The following is a 17,331-nucleotide window of genomic DNA, read 5'->3' as shown; positions in this document are numbered from 1 at the left end:
CGAGACCAAAATATTTGCATTTTGAGGTGAAAGGAATCCAGCAGGGTCTTAAGCTTTGGAAGTGCTGGCTATTTTTTGCGTTCATAATGGTCTTGTATTCTCTACCTTAATAAAATAAAAAGGCCTGGGACTGTTCCTTCCATCTTTCATGCAAACTTTTGTATTTACTGTGTACTAAGTCCTTGTTAAAAGCATTTTGGTTTATGTGATCTAGAAACCCTGCCACACCTCAAAGCTATTGTGCGTTATTTCTGTTTGGAGTGGGGCAGAGTGGGGGAAAAAGCTTTCCAACAAGTGATCAAAGGATGTGGCTTGGGTTCTTGGCCATTTGCACGAGTAGGTCTGAAGGCCTAAAATGCTGCTGTGTTGCTCAACAGGTAATAAACAGGGTTTTCATACTTGCTTCTGGCGACCTGCACTTAGACCAGTCTCACTCCTCTGGCTGCCGAGTATCTTTTTTGACAGCTAATGAGAATATTTTGTTTTCCCTTTCAGTGCGAGTCTCTTCTCCGTGGCAAGAGCTGCCTTTTGAAGCAGCACATTCATTCTCCCCTTCAAGCACCCATAAGTCTCATTTGCCAGCTCCAGAACCATGGCAACAGAAGAAAAGAAGCCAGATGCAGAATCCACCAAAACACAATCTACTCCTTCCTCCTCCACCAATCAGAGCAAGGTGTGTGTGGGGCTCCGAACAATATCCCTGTAAATACACACGGAACTACCTGCATATTGAACAGCCAGGCCAGAATTAGGGGTTTGAATTCTCATGTAGATTAAGATCTTTTCCATGTCTCTGCTCCTGCTGTTGTGCTGAGGATTTTATGGGAAGAGGGAATGGAGTGCAGGCTCTCCTGTAGCGCTTGGCATCTTTTTGTTCCTAGGGAAGTTTTTGCCTCTTGTCACTCTGAGCATGACAAAGGCAGGTTGTTTGTATCCTTGGAATGCCTGGAGGTGACTGGAATGCCTGCAGGTGACTGGAGAACTGGGGAATCTGTGATCATAGTTGCAGCGTGGGGAAAGAGTTATTCAGGTTCTTTGAAGCCTGCAGATGCTCAAAGGAGGATGATATTCTCTTACCATGAAGCCTTTGCAAAGGGTGAAAAGGGTAAAAGTGGGATTTTTAGGGGCATGGAGAATTTGGCCTGTGATTTAATTCATGATGGAGCTGAAAACTGCAAACGCTTAAAAGCACTGCAAGGATCAATAACCAAGAGTGTTATTTTGAACTGCCAAGCACTTTGTGGTTGGACTGTTGGATTATTCTCACCTGTTTGTTACTAGCTTGGATGGAATTCACATCAAGGATGAACTGGTGTTGTGCTTGAATCAGTAAGGGAGCTTATTTTGTTTTGTTGGTTTTTTGGAATTAGAAGGGAAGAGGAATGTAAATGCTGGAATGTCTGTTATGGTGAATATCCACATGATCCATTCCTGTGTGCTGACCAGAGCTGGTCACTAAGGTGCTAAATTTGGAATTTAACTCATTCACACATATTTTTCTTACAGCCTGCTCCAGTAAAACCAAACTATGCTCTGAAGTTCACGTTAGCTGGACATACAAAGGCAGTGTCATCAGTCAAGTTTAGTCCTAATGGAGAGTGGCTTGCCAGCTCCTGTAAGTATTGCTTGCTTTTTAACTCATCTCAAACATGCAAATGTGAGCCTTGGACAAGGGCCTGTCTTTAGTGTTACCTCCATCAGGTAGAAAAGGAATGTAGTGTCATGACTTTTCTTAAAGGAGTGATATCAGAGCTGTCAGTCTTTGAAATAATCTGATTTGAGCTGTTTAAATTCTGTTACTTTGATCACTGGATTGCCAGGTGGGAGAATCCTGTTCAGCTTGCTTTATTGAGCAAATGGGCAATACAAACAGGGTTCTTTCCCTGTGCAAAGGAAACCCTTGAGCTTTTCTGTGTTGCTAAAGACATGGCTTAAGCTTTTAAATTAAACTTTGTGTGCAGCATCTCCAGGCAAAGCTGAGCTCTGGGAAATAAGGAAGGTGTTACAGGGCTGTGATACAGAGGGCTGGCCATGTGCCTCTGTTCTCTGTGCCTGTGGTGTTTGGTAGTCAGAGCCTTTGGTTACCCCAGTGAAATGCAGAAGGTTGGTATAAATAGTGTTTCACTTCTTGCTCTCCTAAGTGTTAGAACAAGTCCTCTTCCTGTCAGCTTTGGTATTTCATAATGTTTTTTGGGGGTTTTTTTGTGTGTTCAGCATTTGAATGTGTTTAGATGACCCTCAGTGATCCAGAGAGGATCCATGTATAAGGAAAAGGGCAGTTGACAAGGGCCACTGGAACATCTTCCAGACATGGGAATGACTTGGGGCTTTGACTTAAGTGCAGACAACCTCGATAAGAGCAGTGCAGTGTTCCATTTATAAATCATTCTTATGTTCAAGTGTCCTCATAAGACTCCCTCCCTCTCCCCTGCCCAGGTTTTCCAACCTTTACATCTGGCAAATACCAACTTTTTTCCTCTGGAGTACGTTTTGCAAGTTAGCATGGGTAATATGTTCGGGTTTCTGCAGGCATTAATTCATTACAGCTTGTGGTGTAATTTTAGTTCTTTTTGGGGCAAAAGCCTTTCAAGCATTCCCATGGACCAGCACTGCTTTTACCAGTGGCAGTCTAAAACAAAAGTAGAAACCCAAGTTGTCATGAGAGAAACTAAAGCTGCTGGAGACTCTCTGCATTCCAGGCAGCTTATGTAACCTCAGCTGCTGCAGCCTGGCCTGTAGGAAGCTGTTCTTTACCAGTTTCATATCACCTTATTCATGGAGGTCTGCTCAGGGAAGGAGAACTGCCCCGTTTCTGCAGAGATGCAGTTACTGTATTCCCTCCCCCCTGGAAGGGGCAGCTCTGCCTGTCGGTGCTGTTCATCTCTGAACTGCCACATTCTTTTCCAGCTGCTGACAAACTCATTAAAATTTGGGGAGCGTACGATGGCAAGTTTGAGAAAACAATATCTGGTCATAAACTGGTAAGTGTGAAGGGATTGCTGTATGAATTTATTGCTAAAGAATTTTGCTTTCTCCTCCTCCAGAAGTTTCTATTCTGTGTTAGTTTGACTGGTGCAAAAGGCTTGTTCTTCAGTCTTGCTTTGTAGTTCTTTGTTTATACAGTCCTGGAATTGCTGGAGTAATTGCTGGGTCAGGCTGGGAATTTGGGTGAAGTGCAGGCTGATAATGGAGTACCTGCTTACTCCCTGCCCAGGCAGCTCCTTTTGTCCCTGAATTTAAGGAGAACCCACCTCAGACACGGGGCAGGGCATTCTTGGGTGAAAATCCATGTAACACTTTGTCCTGTTCCATCCTTCCCTTGTGTATGGAACAAAATGACTTGCCTTTTAAGGAGACTGAATTTTTCTTGTGGGTTTGCCTACATAAACACAACACTTACTCATTCTGTAAAGTTCTAAAGAAAACACAAAGTCCCAAACCCTTTGGTTTTGTTTTTCTGAAGTTCCTCGTGCACTGAAGTTTTGTGAGCAGAAATGAAGATTTACCAATAGAAAAACCATTAGAATCTTCTTCCCCAGCCTTTGGGAACTCAGACCATAAAGAGCAGCCGTTTGTCATGAAGAAAAGCCACTTACTCAGATTAATTTATATAGCATTCTGTTTATGAATTCCAACAAAGGGTTTTGTGGCCAGCAAGAACTGTGTGAACAAGTCATTGATGTGTTCAGAGTATATGGTTGAGCTTAAAATGAACATGTGTTAAAGGAGCTCTTAACCCAGTGAAATCACTGAATTCCTGACTCTCAGGGCCCAGTTTTCATTCAGGCTTCAGCTGCGAGTGTAACGTGCAGTCTGTGTTTTCCATTTTTCTGTATCACTGAACAAACAGAGCTGAGAAGAGAATTGTTTTCCTTTGTTTTAGGGAATCTCTGATGTTGCTTGGTCATCAGATTCCAACCTTCTTGTCTCTGCCTCCGATGATAAAACTCTCAAAATATGGGATGTAAGCTCGGTAAGAGCAGAAATTATTTACCTTCATTTTCTCCAACACTGACCTCTTTACTCACATTTTTCTGAGAGACAGTCTGATGTGCTTTGATGAGAGGTAGAGTTATAAGCTCTGGCTCCTCTGTTCTTGGAAAGAGGGGGATGCTTGTGGGTGCCATGAGGAGCCTGTTACCCTCAGAGCGAGCACTAAAGCCTTCTGGTGGCAGTGCATCCGCAGGCTTCGTTTCTGAAAGCAACCTCTCAGATGAAACTGTTTTGTAACTTACCATAGCTACACTTATTTGTACTTCTTTCCCCCTTCTTTTTCTGCAGTTACAGTGAGAATGGGATAATTTGGTTGAGTTTTGGTTGGGTATGTTAAACTGCTTGGGTCTTCTGAGTAGCCCAAAGGGTTTACACGTTGTCTGCAATCATTAAAAATATGTTGAATTATTTTTCTTTCTTGTTTTGTTGTAGCTGGTCCTCTGCCCATCTAAATTTGGGGTTAGGGATGGTTTCTTTATGTCTTGCACAGTGATTAACCTGAATGTGACTTATCTGAATGCATTTATGGTGTTGGAGGGTGCTGTACGTTTAACTGAAATTTTATTTCAGGGTAAGTGCTTAAAGACATTGAAAGGGCACAGTAACTACGTTTTCTGCTGCAACTTCAACCCTCAGTCAAACCTCATCGTTTCTGGCTCAGTGAGTGATTTATTTATCTTTTTTTCCTCTGTGGAAAGCAAGTACTGCACACTCTGTCACATGTCACTAAAGGGACAGACAGGTTCTTTAGGGATCCTTGGCAGAACGATGGCAGCACTAAATCATAGTTACAATTACACCTTTATTTTCCTAACGTGTTATTATGATTAATACAGCACACATTTATGATTAGAATGGCACAGAATTTCTACAACCCAAATCAGTGTACTATAATTTTTAAGTAGTGAATACAGAATTTACAGTACAACTTTGCTTATAGTTTCTAATCACCTAGACCCTAATTTAACTACGGTGTGACTTCTAGTCACCTGGACCCTCTGCTGAGCAGGTCAGATCTTAGTACATGGTTTGAAAATAATATAAAATGAAAGAATATGAGTCACCTAATCCATTTAAATTCTGTCTTCCCCCACATGCACATCTTGTAGTTAGATGAACTGCTGCCTTTGCCTGGGGACACGCTCAAGCCCTTAACCCATCCTGAACATGCAGGTTTCCTATGTGGAGAGGAGGAGTTCAGGGAGCTGTTCCCAGTCTGTCATTCCTGCTCTGTGCAGTGCCTGTGTCCTGAGCTTTCTGGTCCAGCTGGAGGCAGGCACGTGCCATAGTCAAGCTGTAGCATCTTGCATGCCTTGAATAGGTACTTCACTAAAACCACCTTGTGCATTTCTTCCACCTCCAGTTTGATGAAAGCGTGAGGATATGGGATGTGAAAACAGGGAAGTGCCTCAAGACGTTGCCTGCTCATTCTGACCCAGTTTCAGCTGTAAGTGCCTCACGATAAATGAACACACTTAACATGCTTATTTTGTTTAGCAGAGCTCCTGTCCTGCCTCTCTGGAGGAGTGGGTTGTTTTCTGAGTGTTATCAAACCCTTACAGGGTGTGGAGGCCGGGCTGTGGTTGCTGCCGGCGGTCGTTGCTCAGTGGGAATGGAATGAGCGGTGTTTTCTCTGACATCTGTATGGATTTTGGTCCTGGGTGTTAATGTGAATAGACCAGAGGTGAGCCAGTCATCCCTGAGTCTGGCAGTCATGCTGGGACACGGATTTGTGGTCTCCTGATGCCCAGAGAACAACCTGAATGTCTCCTGCTTTCGTGTTTCAATCTATTACTAAAATCCAGAGCAGGGTTGTTCCCTAGAACGCTCGTGTTTCAAATCTCACTCATTTAACAGGTGAAATAAACTCGGAATACAGCTCAAATGAAACAAAAAAGGGGTTCAATTCTTAAGTGCTTTTGAAATGGAGAAAACTGGAAAAAAAATTGAACCTCAGATATGTTGAATCGTGGCTACAGTAACGTGATCATTCTGCCCTGCGTAGAAGATATTTCACACCACAAATGTACCTTTGTAGTGGTAATTCTTTAAAATAGCCGTATTTGGAGGTGTGTAAAGGCAATAAATTGATCTTTAAACGTACAAGTGGCTATATAAGAGGTTAAATTCCATGCCCTTAAAATGATAAGGTACAATCCCCAGGTTTGAATTTGCTGATGCTGTCTGAACAGAGCATCTGTGTGGTCATGTGTTCTTAGTTTCTGAATAAACATTTATTCCATGTCAGTGATGGAGGATAAGGACTTCAGTGGAACTTAAAGATCAGATGTTTATGAACATCGGTGAGATTATTGATTTTAATAATTAATATTTAGTATTAATAACGTTACAGGTGCATTTCAATCGTGATGGATCCCTGATAGTGTCAAGTAGCTACGATGGACTCTGGTAAGTGATTATTTCTTGTCTGCATCACTCTTCAAACTTTTTGCATTAAAATAAAAGACTTTAAAAAACCCCACCTTTGTAATGTTGAAATTGGAACAGAGATTTCAAAACCAACAGTAATGGCTCTTGTATGTTTTTAACAGTCGAATCTGGGATACAGCATCAGGCCAGTGCTTGAAAACACTGATTGGTAAGTGGAAATATTTCCTGTCTGTGCTCTGTTTTTTGCTGTTTTGACACAGATATTCTGTTTCAATGAAACTATTAACAACAAGTCAATGTCCGAAGAAGTTCTCTGCCAGTGAGGCGATACAGCTGTGCGCTAATAATGCTTTTAATTTCTCTGTAGATGATGACAACCCTCCTGTGTCTTTTGTGAAATTCTCACCGAATGGCAAATACATATTAGCTGCAACTTTGGACAAGTAAGTATTAAAAAAAAAAAGAGAAAAACACTCAGGCTTTGAGTGTTGGGTGTCAGATAATACTTTATTTTGCTGCTCTTTGGCTGCCATAGTAATGCTGCTACATGACTTTATATATACTGGTTTTCATGGGGGATAATATGAATGGTATGGCAGTTAAATTGATACTTTAGGGTTAACTAACCCTGCATTCTGAAACCAGGCTAAAATGTTCCATGTAGACTTTAGGAATCTGGTATGGAGAATTTTTTTTTTTCCTGATAAGAAACTGTCAGATCAAAAAAATCCCCAAGAACTAAAATCTTTTGGTTTTCTCTTTTTTTTTTTTTTTTTTTTTAGCACTCTTAAACTTTGGGACTACAGCAAAGGAAAGGTAATTAATTCTGTCTCACTATGTAGACTGAGCTAAGCTTATAGGGAAACCTGGATTTCATTTGTGCTTTTTGAACTTGTTTAACTTTTTATGAGTACTGTAGAAAAAAGTGTTAGTACCCCTTTATTAGAGAGGACAAGATCTTAGCAGGGCCTGTTGCAATAGGACAAGGGGTGATGGTTTTAAACTGGAAGAGGGTAGATTTAGACTAGGTATAAGGAAGGAATATTTTACTGTGAGGCCCTGGCACAGGTTGCCCAGAGAAGCTGTGGCTGCCCCATCCCTGGAAGTGTCCAAGGCCAGGTTGGACGGGGCTTGGAGCAACCTGGGAGAGTGGAAAGTGTCCCTGCCCATGGCAGACCTTTAAAGGTTCCTTCAAACTCAAACTATTCCATGATTCTCTGGCTAAAGATGCCTTTGAAAAGAAAAGAAATTAAAATATTTGGCTCCCACATAGGCCTGGGGTGTTAAGTACAGCAATATTTCTGCATTTTTCTCTTTATGAACAATACATTGCCTTTGATCTCTTTCACTGTAGTAATGGGACAAATTTAGAGCTTTATTTTTTTGTGTTCTGGGGCAGAGATGCCCTCTGCATCCTCTAAATAAGTGGCAGGGTGGGAAACAAGGCAGATATGTTTAGTCTTTTCTGCCAAGAGTTTGTCCTTGACTGAGAAAACTCCCTCCCAGCTGCATTAATGACTTGTGACTCTTCACTTGCAGTGCCTGAAGACATACACAGGACACAAAAATGAGAAGTACTGCATATTTGCCAATTTCTCTGTTACTGGTGGCAAGGTTGGTGTTTATTTGTGCCATTTTTACTGCTCTTCTCTGTAGATGAAACAAATTTAGGGCTGGAAGCCTCCTTTGGTGGGTGCTGGTTCACAGGTGTCGGAGTCTCTAGGTGGGCCTTCTGTCCCATTGCAGGCTCCCTGACTTTTCCTCCTCTTCCCTTTCATATGATGACAATGAAATGTTTGCTGTTATAGATTAAAATAACTGTGTTTTCTCTCTGCCCCTGCAGTGGATCGTGTCTGGGTCAGAAGACAACCTGGTTTATATTTGGAACCTTCAGACAAAAGAGATTGTACAGAAATTACAAGGACACACAGGTGTGGAAGAGGATTTTGTATTTATTGATGGGATATCCCTCATGTCGGCTTGTAATGAGGGCTTAGCTTGAGCATTTTCTCTCGGATGTTTAGTTTTGACTGTCAGACCCATAAATTTTTGGCTGGCTGAAGCTTAATTGAACCCTGGGAGTTTGCTCCTTTTTATGAAGGGGTTTTATGGGCATTGGAAGTATTTTATTCTTTCACTATGAGAACTTTGACATCAGCTTGCAGAAGAGATTTCCTTGAGGACAGACCTGGTCAAGATATTTAAGTGTCTCATAATTTTAGTGACTTTGAATTGCTTAGGAACACCTTCCAGAGCTGCAGCTGTCAAGGATGAGGGTGATGTGGACTGTAAATGTCTGTACTCTTCAGACAGACAGACTCTGCCTGGTCTTGAAGGCATAGTTGAGATGTCACCTGATGGATACTTAAGTCTGAGCCTTAAGAAAGAGCAGAGTTTTAACTGTACCAACTAAAAGAGGCTGTGCTGTGACATCTCAGAATGCTCAGTCCTTTGCTTTAGTCTGCATTCCATGGATTTGGGCTGTATTCCATCGCTTTAGACTGTAAGTGGGGGCAGTGGCAGCAGGTTTTCATTTTGTGGCTAGTGCAAGGCTCTGAAGATGAAGTGCTACCTGAACATTGACTGGGATGCTGGAAATACTTTACATGACAAGAAAAAACCGATCTGGGTTTTGATGAGCTGTGTGAGACATAAGATATAAGCAGGAACTAGAATCTGAAGAGTGCTTACATTTTGAAACCTGTCAGACACTTTCCAACTACTGCTCTTAATTCTTTTTTACTTGTGTTTTCTCTCACAGAGGAGCTACAGTTGTAAAATATTTACAAATAATGCACTGAATTCTGCTACAAGGAAATAACAACCTGGCTTTGCTGTTTTAATAGTAACTTGGCTTTGCTGTTTTAAAACACAGTAGCAACACATGTTAATTTTCAGAAGTGCCTGACATAGGAACCAGACTTCATTGCTGCAAATAATTGTGGCTTTATATCTTCCTTTTTTCTTAGATGTTGTCATCTCGACAGCCTGTCACCCAACAGAAAACATCATCGCGTCAGCGGCACTAGAAAACGACAAAACAATTAAACTGTGGAAGAGCGACTGTTAAATGTTCCAGGATTGCTTTAGAGACTGTCAGGAAAAAAAAAAGTGTTTTTAAAAAAAAAAAATTACTAAAAAAAAAAAAACCAACCAAACAAACCACCCATAAATCCAGTTTGGCAGGAAACCTGAAGAATATTTGACAAAAGTGGTTTCTGTTAGTCTTGGCCCAAAGAGAACATTTTAGCTCTGCTAGAGCCGGGCAACGTGGTGGGAAAAAAAAAAAAAAAAGATGCAGTGTCTCCTTTTCTTGCCTCATGTTTTGGCAGACAAATGGATCATTCTGACGTCGGGTCAGAAGCGTCAGCCTTGTCTTGGACACCCCAAAGATACTGTACTTTTATGGTGGCATTGCTTCTGGGCACTGATGCTGCTTCAGGAAGACCTGCCAGCCTACTTTGTACCAGTAAGTTAAGTCACGAGCCTAGAGATGTGTGGAATTTTTTTAAAATGTCTAATTTTTTTTTTTTTATTATTATTTTTTTAAATTTTTTTTTTCAGAATGTAGGTTCTAGTCTCTTGGGAAGTTTCTGTATTGTTTTAAATAGGAGTACTGCATCTTTAAGGGTGCTTCATTTTAAACACTCAGCTCAAACTTTGTGACCAAATAAAACCATGCAGTTCCAGATTTCCCTCTTCCTGCCCCTGACTTGACTCCTGTGGTGGAATCTCTTACCTTCTGTATAGTTGCTTACCTCTTGTTACGTGTGTTTAATAGATGCTGTTCTAGAGCAAAGTTCCAGTTCTTCTGTTAACCATTAAAATGAATCCTGCTTGTAGTTGTTCTCAGCATATTTTAATTATTTTTTTTTTGTTTGTTCTCTTCTGGTTCTAAAGCAGTGCTCACAGAACACTGTAAAGTTATTTCAATGTAAAAAGAAACGAACCCCCAGACTTTTTGTATCTTGGAAATCCATCGTATGAAGCTGTATTGCTAATGGCATGACTCTGTATCTATCGCAGCGTTGGTATTTCTTTCCCTTTTTGTCATACCCCTGTGGTATTTACACACTCAAACAAACAAAAGAAAAAACATATGCCATAATAAAAAGGTGGGATTTTATGTGTATGTTTGTGGTAAGAGTGTGCTAATGTGAAGTGTCAGTGTCCATAAAGCTCCCCTTAAAATCACCTTTAGAGGGAAGTGTTTCTGTAGCAGCTCCAGTGAGGGAGGAGGAGGAACAGCAACGTGGTGCTTTACATCAGTTGTGGAGAAATAAAAAGGTAAGAGGATTCAAGTGAAGGTGTCCTCAGCAGAGACAACATTAGTACAACCTCTCTCAGAGAGCTTTAGCCAAGGGGAAAGGAATCCTGCTGCCTTTTCCTTGCAGGCTGAGCAGGGATCCAGGATTGAGCTCGTGCTGGTTAAGAAATGCATGGAGGCACAAGTTTATTGCACCCAGAGGGTTCTGCTGGAAGGGGATGTTTTGTTCCTGGTGCAGCAAAGATCTGTTTTTTTGGTATTGACCTCATGCTTGGTAATAACAGAAAATCAATTACAGTACAGACCTCTGTAGTGCTGCCCTGGGGCTGCCTGGCTTTGCCCTTAGAGAAAAAGAGCTGCAAGACATGAGGTATAGCTTTTCTTTTTGCTCATGTTGAGCTGGTGCTAAAGTGGCTATTAATAATATCACTGGCTTTTGAAGCTTTTCATTACCTCCAGGAAGGGACACTGTGTGTCTAGACTTGGTGAGCGTCACTGCTCAAATGATCAACCCCTGATTTTTTTTTTCAGTCTTTTTCTTGCAGGCCGGTGAAACTTTTCAATGCAAGATGGGGCTGTGCTGCTTTACAGTGTGGAGAAGAGGGTATTTTACTCCAGCAGAGCATTTTAATGTAGATTCAGAAATATTTTCTGGCATAGTACTTCTCGTGTCTCTGTGTGTGAGTGGCTTTGCCCAGCTGTGCTATGCCTTTCTCTGCTCTCTGCGCCAAAGAGCTATGGATAAGGGAGATGATTTTCCTGCTGTCAGGAGGAAATCTCTTGAACAGCAGGTCTAGTGGAGCCCTGATGTAAAGGATCTACTGGAAAGCTGTTCTGTGTAAAGGTTGTGTTTAAATCCTTAATATCCCACCTGGGATTAATGCTGGGGCCTATTGCCATGAGCTCTACTTAGCTATAATGATAAGCAGCCTGGCGTGGCTGCGGTGGTTTGAGGGCCGGGATCAGCTAAAGCAGAGAGCTGAAAAGAAGGTTTGTGGCTGGGCTGTGGTAAGGGAGGTTGTGCTAGGTGTGGGCTGAGGGGATGGGGCACATTGCAGCAGGCTGAGGGAGGGTGAGCTCGCTCTTTGGTGCTCTGGTTTTCTGGGCCCGTTTGGGCTGGGGGAAAAAGGAGAAGGCGGGTGACAAACACCGCTGGGGATTTAAGGTTCAGCCCTGCAAAAAAAGGACAGGGCGAAAAACATGGTTAGATGCCACGAAGTAAGTGGCAGTGCCTTAACCGTATGTGTGTTGTACAGGCCACTAGGACCTCTTCCATCCTTATCAAGGGGAGTGCTAACCTTCTCTCCTTTCATACAACACGCTTTATTGCCGACTGTCGCCGCTATTTAAAGCTCCGGCAAGCCACTGCTCTGCACACAGAGCGAGCAAACGTTACTGTTTTCTTTTGTGCCACTTTGACAATTCTTTCTTTTCCCCATATGACAGATTTACTTTGATTCCCACCAGGGCTATAAATCCCCTAAAAATCCCGGTAAAACATCGCAAATGCGAGAGTTCTCTTACCTTCCTAATGTATTCATTGCACCCAGCCAATCAAAACGCAGCAACCGATCCTCTTTGACTGCCCCCTGGCGGGCGGGCGCGCTCGGGGCCGAGCACTCCCGTTTCCGGTTCGAGTCCCGCCTCGGACGGGGCGGAGCGCGGGGTGGTGCCGCTGAGCGCTCCCGGCCGCCCGCGGGATGAACTCCCGGCGGGATTTGCCGGCGGACCCGCCTAATCTGCGCAGGGTTCAGCCGCCCCGCTGGGTATCCCGCGGGTTTAAATCGGGAGCAGGAGCGTACCGGGAGGTTGGTTGATGGAATCTCCCGCGGCCGAGGGAAGGCGGCCTGTTCCCGGCGTGTTCCCGCTGCCCCGGGAAGTTAAATCTCTCCAAATTCCTTCAGAGCTAGTGACGAGTTACAGGTTCCAGACGTGGAAGCGGCCGAAGAGGTTGGGTTGGTTTTTTTTCCCCCCTTTTCTCAAAGCCTTTCTCCTCTGCATCCCAAAGGGATAAAATCAGATAAGCATCTGGCTAAATCAGCACTGCTACTCCTCAAACCGGCGCTGGGAGTTGATGTTCCTACCGGGATTAACCCCATCCCAGCAGCCCGCTGCCGGTCCCACGGGTTTACTGCACCGTGACATCCCTCGTCCCCGCCGACTCTCGCAGACCTTCCCCTCTGTTCCCGGCAGGAAGGACCAGCCGGTGCCCTGTGCCGCTGGCAGAGGAGCCGCTTTGCCGGCTGAGGCTGCGGAGCCAGGTGCAGCGCCCAGAGGTGTGCGTGGCCCCGGCCCCGCCAGCTGTGCAACATCTGCCGCATCGCAGCGTCATAGAACGGTTTGGGTTGGAAGGGACTTTACAGCTCATCCCATTCCCACCCCCTGCCATGGGCAGGGACACCTTCCACTAGACCAGGTTGCTCCAAGCCCAGTCCAAGCTGGCCTTGAACACTTCCAGGCATGCTACATTGCTGCCGCAGAGCCCAGGCTGTTCCTGGCTGCCCCTTCCACATATTGATGAGTTTATTAAGGGATTAAAAGTTAGTTTCCTCTCCTTATTGAATGCTCTGATTTATGCATGCTTTTAAATCAATCCCATTTCCTGCGTTTTATCCTTTCTCCTCCAGGGTTTCAGGCTTTACTGTGTCAGACGTTTGTTACAATCACATTGTTTTGAGGCAAGCGAGACACCGTGGGTGGTTTAAGGGATTTGAATACATGAGCTGCATTACTTGGGTGCACCTCCCAGGTGCCAATTGCCCTTCCTGAGCCGTAGATGCCCCTACTTGGACCAGTTTGTGCTGCCTCCTGGTGAAATACTAGTAAGGATGCGTGCTAATTGAAGATGCTGTTGGAGATTAGGTCCAAGCCTGCCTGTCTGGGAGCTGTGTCTGGCAGAGGAGGTGCCCAGTGGGCTGGAGTGCCCAGGGTGGGGGATTTCAGGTGCTGCTAGCAAGCAGTTGCTGGATGAGCTACATAAGCAGCTTATTTTGTCATTTTAATTTTTTAATCCCATGCATTCGGTCGCGCTCTCTTATTAGTAAGCATTAGCTCTCCAAGTCCCATTAGCTCCGCTGAGAGCTGAGGCTTTGCCTGTGGGGACAGTGGTGGAGGAGCCAACAGGGGTCTGGGGGCCTGATGCTGCAGCTGGTGACATCTGTGGTGTCCCACATGGATGTGGGTCCAACCCTGGCCTCGTAGAGCCATCACAGCTCAGTCCTTTCCTCCACTGCACCCCCATCCCCTTCCCAAGCCCCTGGCAGCCCCAGCTCATCCCAGCCTGGGGCTGACTCTGTTTGGTCTCTCCCTGCTTTATTAAGGCAACTATTTTCTTGCATGTAAATACACACACTACATTCAAACCCTCTCTCTCCTCCAGGTTTTCCCTTTAACCCCACGGCCATCCCCAGGGCTGTACTTTGTTAGAGGATCTCAAGTGTCAGATTTAAAATTAGTTGACTGCTTCTCTTTAATAAAATTATTCCTGCCCTCTTTAAATAGCACAATATGTCACAGAAAGCCGGTGGGTCCGTTCATGAAGATGAGGCAGCTCAGAGAGGAAAAAGAGATGGGAAAAAAAAAAAAAAAAGTAAAACCATACATCTCCCCAAACCCCTTCTGCCTAATCCAACTGAATTAGAGGATTTCGAAGTGGATTTAAAACTAAATCTTGATTAGGGAGAATTTCTCTCCAAGAGCTGCTGCACGGTGGTATTAATGGGAAGTGATCGTGGACAGAGGAAATAGGACAGAAATAACTGAGGGTAGCACATACGCACTCAGGTCTGTGCATGAACTGAAAGAGTCAGAGAATTTCTCAGGAGGAAAAGGGAGAAATTAGGCAGCGGCATAAGGAGACTGGGTGCCACGGGGCTGGCTGGAGAAGCTTGGAGCAGCCAGAGCCCTCCTGCACCGACGGCATCTCCCTTTATCCCGGCGGAGAGGTTTGCAGGTGGAGAGGAGGCGACGAGCACTGCGAGGGAAAAGAGCTCGGAGGAGAGGAGACCTCTGCCCGCTCCCCCAGACCCTGGTGTTCGTCCTCTGAGCCCTGGGTGGACTCCAGGAGCTGACCCCCATGCTCTGCAGACACATGCCTGGAGGTGCCCATGGGATCCTCTCTCTGATGACCGTGGTGTTCGTCCTTCCAGAGGGTAAGTGCTGCTGTTCCCGGGGTGTGGTGTGTACCCCACGCTTTGGAGTCTGGTTTGCATCCTCCCTAAACCCTGGTTGTTCAGGTGTGTTTTGTCCTCGGGATGAATCTGGGGTTATTACTGCCCTAAGCAATACAGCTGCGTGTCGGTGGTTTTAGGACAGAGCTGAAATCATCATGATTTGTACAAAAAGGGCAGTGCGGCAGAATTTGGGATCTCCTGGACTCCCCTTCCCTGGTCTGGCCGAGGCAGGGACTCCCCTCACCATGCCTGGCTGTGTGAGGGTCTCACCCCCACCTCCCAAAAACCCCGTGGGAGCAGAGGAGGCCAGGCTCAGGAAGGGCTCTGGGTCAGCATTTGGAGGTGAGGAAAGGTAAAAGCAGCAATAAGTGCAACCTGATCAATCAGCACAGGGTTTGCCTTAAACTCTGTGGACAGTGTAAATTAATATTGTTGGAGGCCTTTTTTCTTTTCTTTTTTTTTTCTTTTTTTTTTTTTTTAAAGAAACCTAAGAAATGGCTTAATTCCCAATCTGGCAATTCTCAGACACAGCCGCTGACCCTGCAGGGAAGGACTGAGCTGCCGCCAGTGCAAGTGTGCAAAGCCTTGGGGACACACCGAGGCCACTGTCCCGGGGTCACAGTGCTCTGAACGAGGATTTCCCTTCTGTTTCTGAGCTGGTTTGCCTCCCTGATAGAACCTGTGATAAAATCAGGACCGTGTTCGGGGAGAAAACCAAACCACTCTGATGAAACCATCCCTCTGGAGCGAATGCCTCCAGCAAGGGCACAGCTAAACTGGAGAAATTTGGTGAAAAAGGGAAAAGCTGTTTCTGAGCACAGCTGAGCCTTGACTCAGCGGTGTCCATCGTTTTGAGGTTTCACCTGCTCTTAACACCCCCTATTTCAAAGCTCCCTTGTTCCCACTGTTTGATCCCAGCGCAAATCTCTGGCTAATCTCTGATTTTGCACTGACCTCTAGTGGGAGATGATTGTGTATTTTTGAGCCCACCGGGTAAACAAATGACGGGCAGCTCCGGGCTCTTGGCTCTGCACTTAATGCGACTTGGCAAGGCAGAGAGCGCTGCGAAGCCGTCGTTAGAGAGCAGCTCGGAACGAGTTGAAGCATTTTCCCCCCTGGAAAAATCCCACTGTGTTCCTTACTGTTCTTGTTTAGTGTCTGGACTCCAGTGCTATGGCTGCAACATCGTGGTTGGCACCAAGAACGTGGACATGGGGTGCTCTAACCCCGAAGTGATCACCTGTTCCCAGTCCCACCAGGGCTTCAAGCACCGGTTCTGCATCAAGACAGAGAGCGGTGAGTCCGCCGGTGGAGCTGGTGATGCTCACACCCTAAATCCACCCTCGCAGCCCCCAAGCAGGGCCTGCCCCCGGTGCAAAGCTGGCAGAGCCTCCCCCTCCGCCCTGCCTGTCACCCTGACGTCCCTCCCTGTTGCTTGCTTTGCAGTGGTCCTGGGCATCCTGCTGACCAGCGGCTGTGCCACCTCCCGCCACTGCCAGCAGCAGGAGCTGCCGGGCGTCCGCATCCACTGCTGCGACACCGACCTCTGCAACGGCTCCCCCAGAGCCCCCCGGCCACCCCCCGGCCTCGGGGGAGGACACCTCCTGCTGCCCTGCGTCCTTGCTGCCCTGCTCCTCTCCTGAGCCCCCCGGGGCTTGGGGGGATGCGGGATCCTCGTGGGATGGGTGCTGGGAGCAGGGATGCCCCCATCGCTGCTCCTGCAGGCTGGCAGGACGCCCTCCTCTCCCTTTTCCTCAATAAAATGTGCCGAATGTTTTGCCCTGGGAAGGTTTCGGTGATGCCCGGCGGCGGCGCTGCATCCCCGGGGAGGATCGGGGATGGTCCTCTGAGCTCGGGGAGGATCGGGGTACCCACAGCGGCCTGGGGCTGGGGAGCGCAGGGTCACGGGGGTATATCCATGTTCCCGCAGGGATCAGAAGCGCGGCTGAGCCCGGCTCTTCCCACGAGAGGGCATCCGCGGCCCTCGCTCCGCATCCCGGCCTGCCGCGGGGACTTCGGGATGCAGGGATGGAGCACCCACGCAGGGCAGCGTCCCTAGGGGGATGGATGGGCGATGGGGTGGGAGAAGAGGGGCCCGAGTGAAATGAGCTCATTTTTTTTTCAGACATTATCCCGGTCGAAGAGGCCAAACGGGAGTTTTAAGGGAAAAATCCCATCCCGTAAGGATCGGAGCCCAAGTGGCTCGTCCAAGGTCATCGCGGGGGTTTGCGGCAGAGCTGGGAATTAAACGCGTATGTCTCAAGAGCCAGCCCTGTGCTTTTATCACCAGGGAAACAGCATAAACCTCCCTGTGAGAAATGGATGAAATGTTTTTATTCTATTTTTTTTCTTTAGATTAAAAAAAAAAAAAAAAAAAAAAAAAAAAAAAGCAAGAGAGCTTTTCCATGCAAAACATCAGCTTTTGATGACATTTCTCAGATGTGTCAGAAAACAAGCCAAAACTCTTCTAAAAATATTATCTGAGGCACCTTCCCAGCAGAAGCACTT

General features: G+C 45.9%; 2 protein-coding genes and 1 non-coding gene across 3 annotated transcripts; 2 read left to right on the top strand and 1 right to left on the bottom strand.

The window, feature by feature from the left end:
• Positions 1 to 477: 477 nt before the first annotated feature.
• WDR5 (WD repeat domain 5) lies at positions 478 to 10,516 on the top strand. The gene is made up of 13 exons (XM_027887180.1): positions 478 to 673; positions 1,507 to 1,615; positions 2,908 to 2,981; positions 3,884 to 3,973; positions 4,564 to 4,653; positions 5,357 to 5,440; positions 6,347 to 6,402; positions 6,546 to 6,592; positions 6,752 to 6,827; positions 7,167 to 7,200; positions 7,924 to 7,998; positions 8,228 to 8,315; positions 9,354 to 10,516. Exons 1-13 carry the CDS (start codon positions 593 to 595, stop codon positions 9,452 to 9,454), a joined length of 1,005 nt encoding a protein of 334 aa, XP_027742981.1. The 5' UTR covers positions 478 to 592; the 3' UTR covers positions 9,455 to 10,516.
• Positions 10,517 to 11,843: 1,327 nt separating this feature from the next.
• LOC114059141 lies at positions 11,844 to 11,971 on the bottom strand. The gene has a single exon (XR_003571591.1). It is a non-coding gene; the product is annotated as a U6atac minor spliceosomal RNA (small nuclear RNA).
• A 357-nt stretch (positions 11,972 to 12,328) lies between these two features.
• On the top strand, positions 12,329 to 16,760 carry LOC114059110 (ly6/PLAUR domain-containing protein 1-like). The gene is made up of 4 exons (XM_027887154.1): positions 12,329 to 12,601; positions 14,031 to 14,802; positions 15,979 to 16,119; positions 16,270 to 16,760. Exons 2-4 carry the CDS (start codon positions 14,727 to 14,729, stop codon positions 16,464 to 16,466), a joined length of 414 nt encoding a protein of 137 aa, XP_027742955.1. The 5' UTR covers positions 12,329 to 12,601; positions 14,031 to 14,726; the 3' UTR covers positions 16,467 to 16,760.
• The last annotated feature ends 571 nt before the right edge of the window (positions 16,761 to 17,331 follow it).

Source organism: Empidonax traillii, unplaced genomic scaffold (genome assembly GCF_003031625.1).
Source record: "Empidonax traillii isolate 1590-97213 ecotype Southwest subspecies unplaced genomic scaffold, ASM303162v1 scaffold204:size1584377, whole genome shotgun sequence".
Classification (NCBI taxonomy): Eukaryota; Metazoa; Chordata; class Aves; order Passeriformes; family Tyrannidae; genus Empidonax; species Empidonax traillii.
The sequence above is the reverse complement of the archived record's forward strand: the minus strand, read 5'-3'. Positions and strand labels throughout refer to the sequence as shown.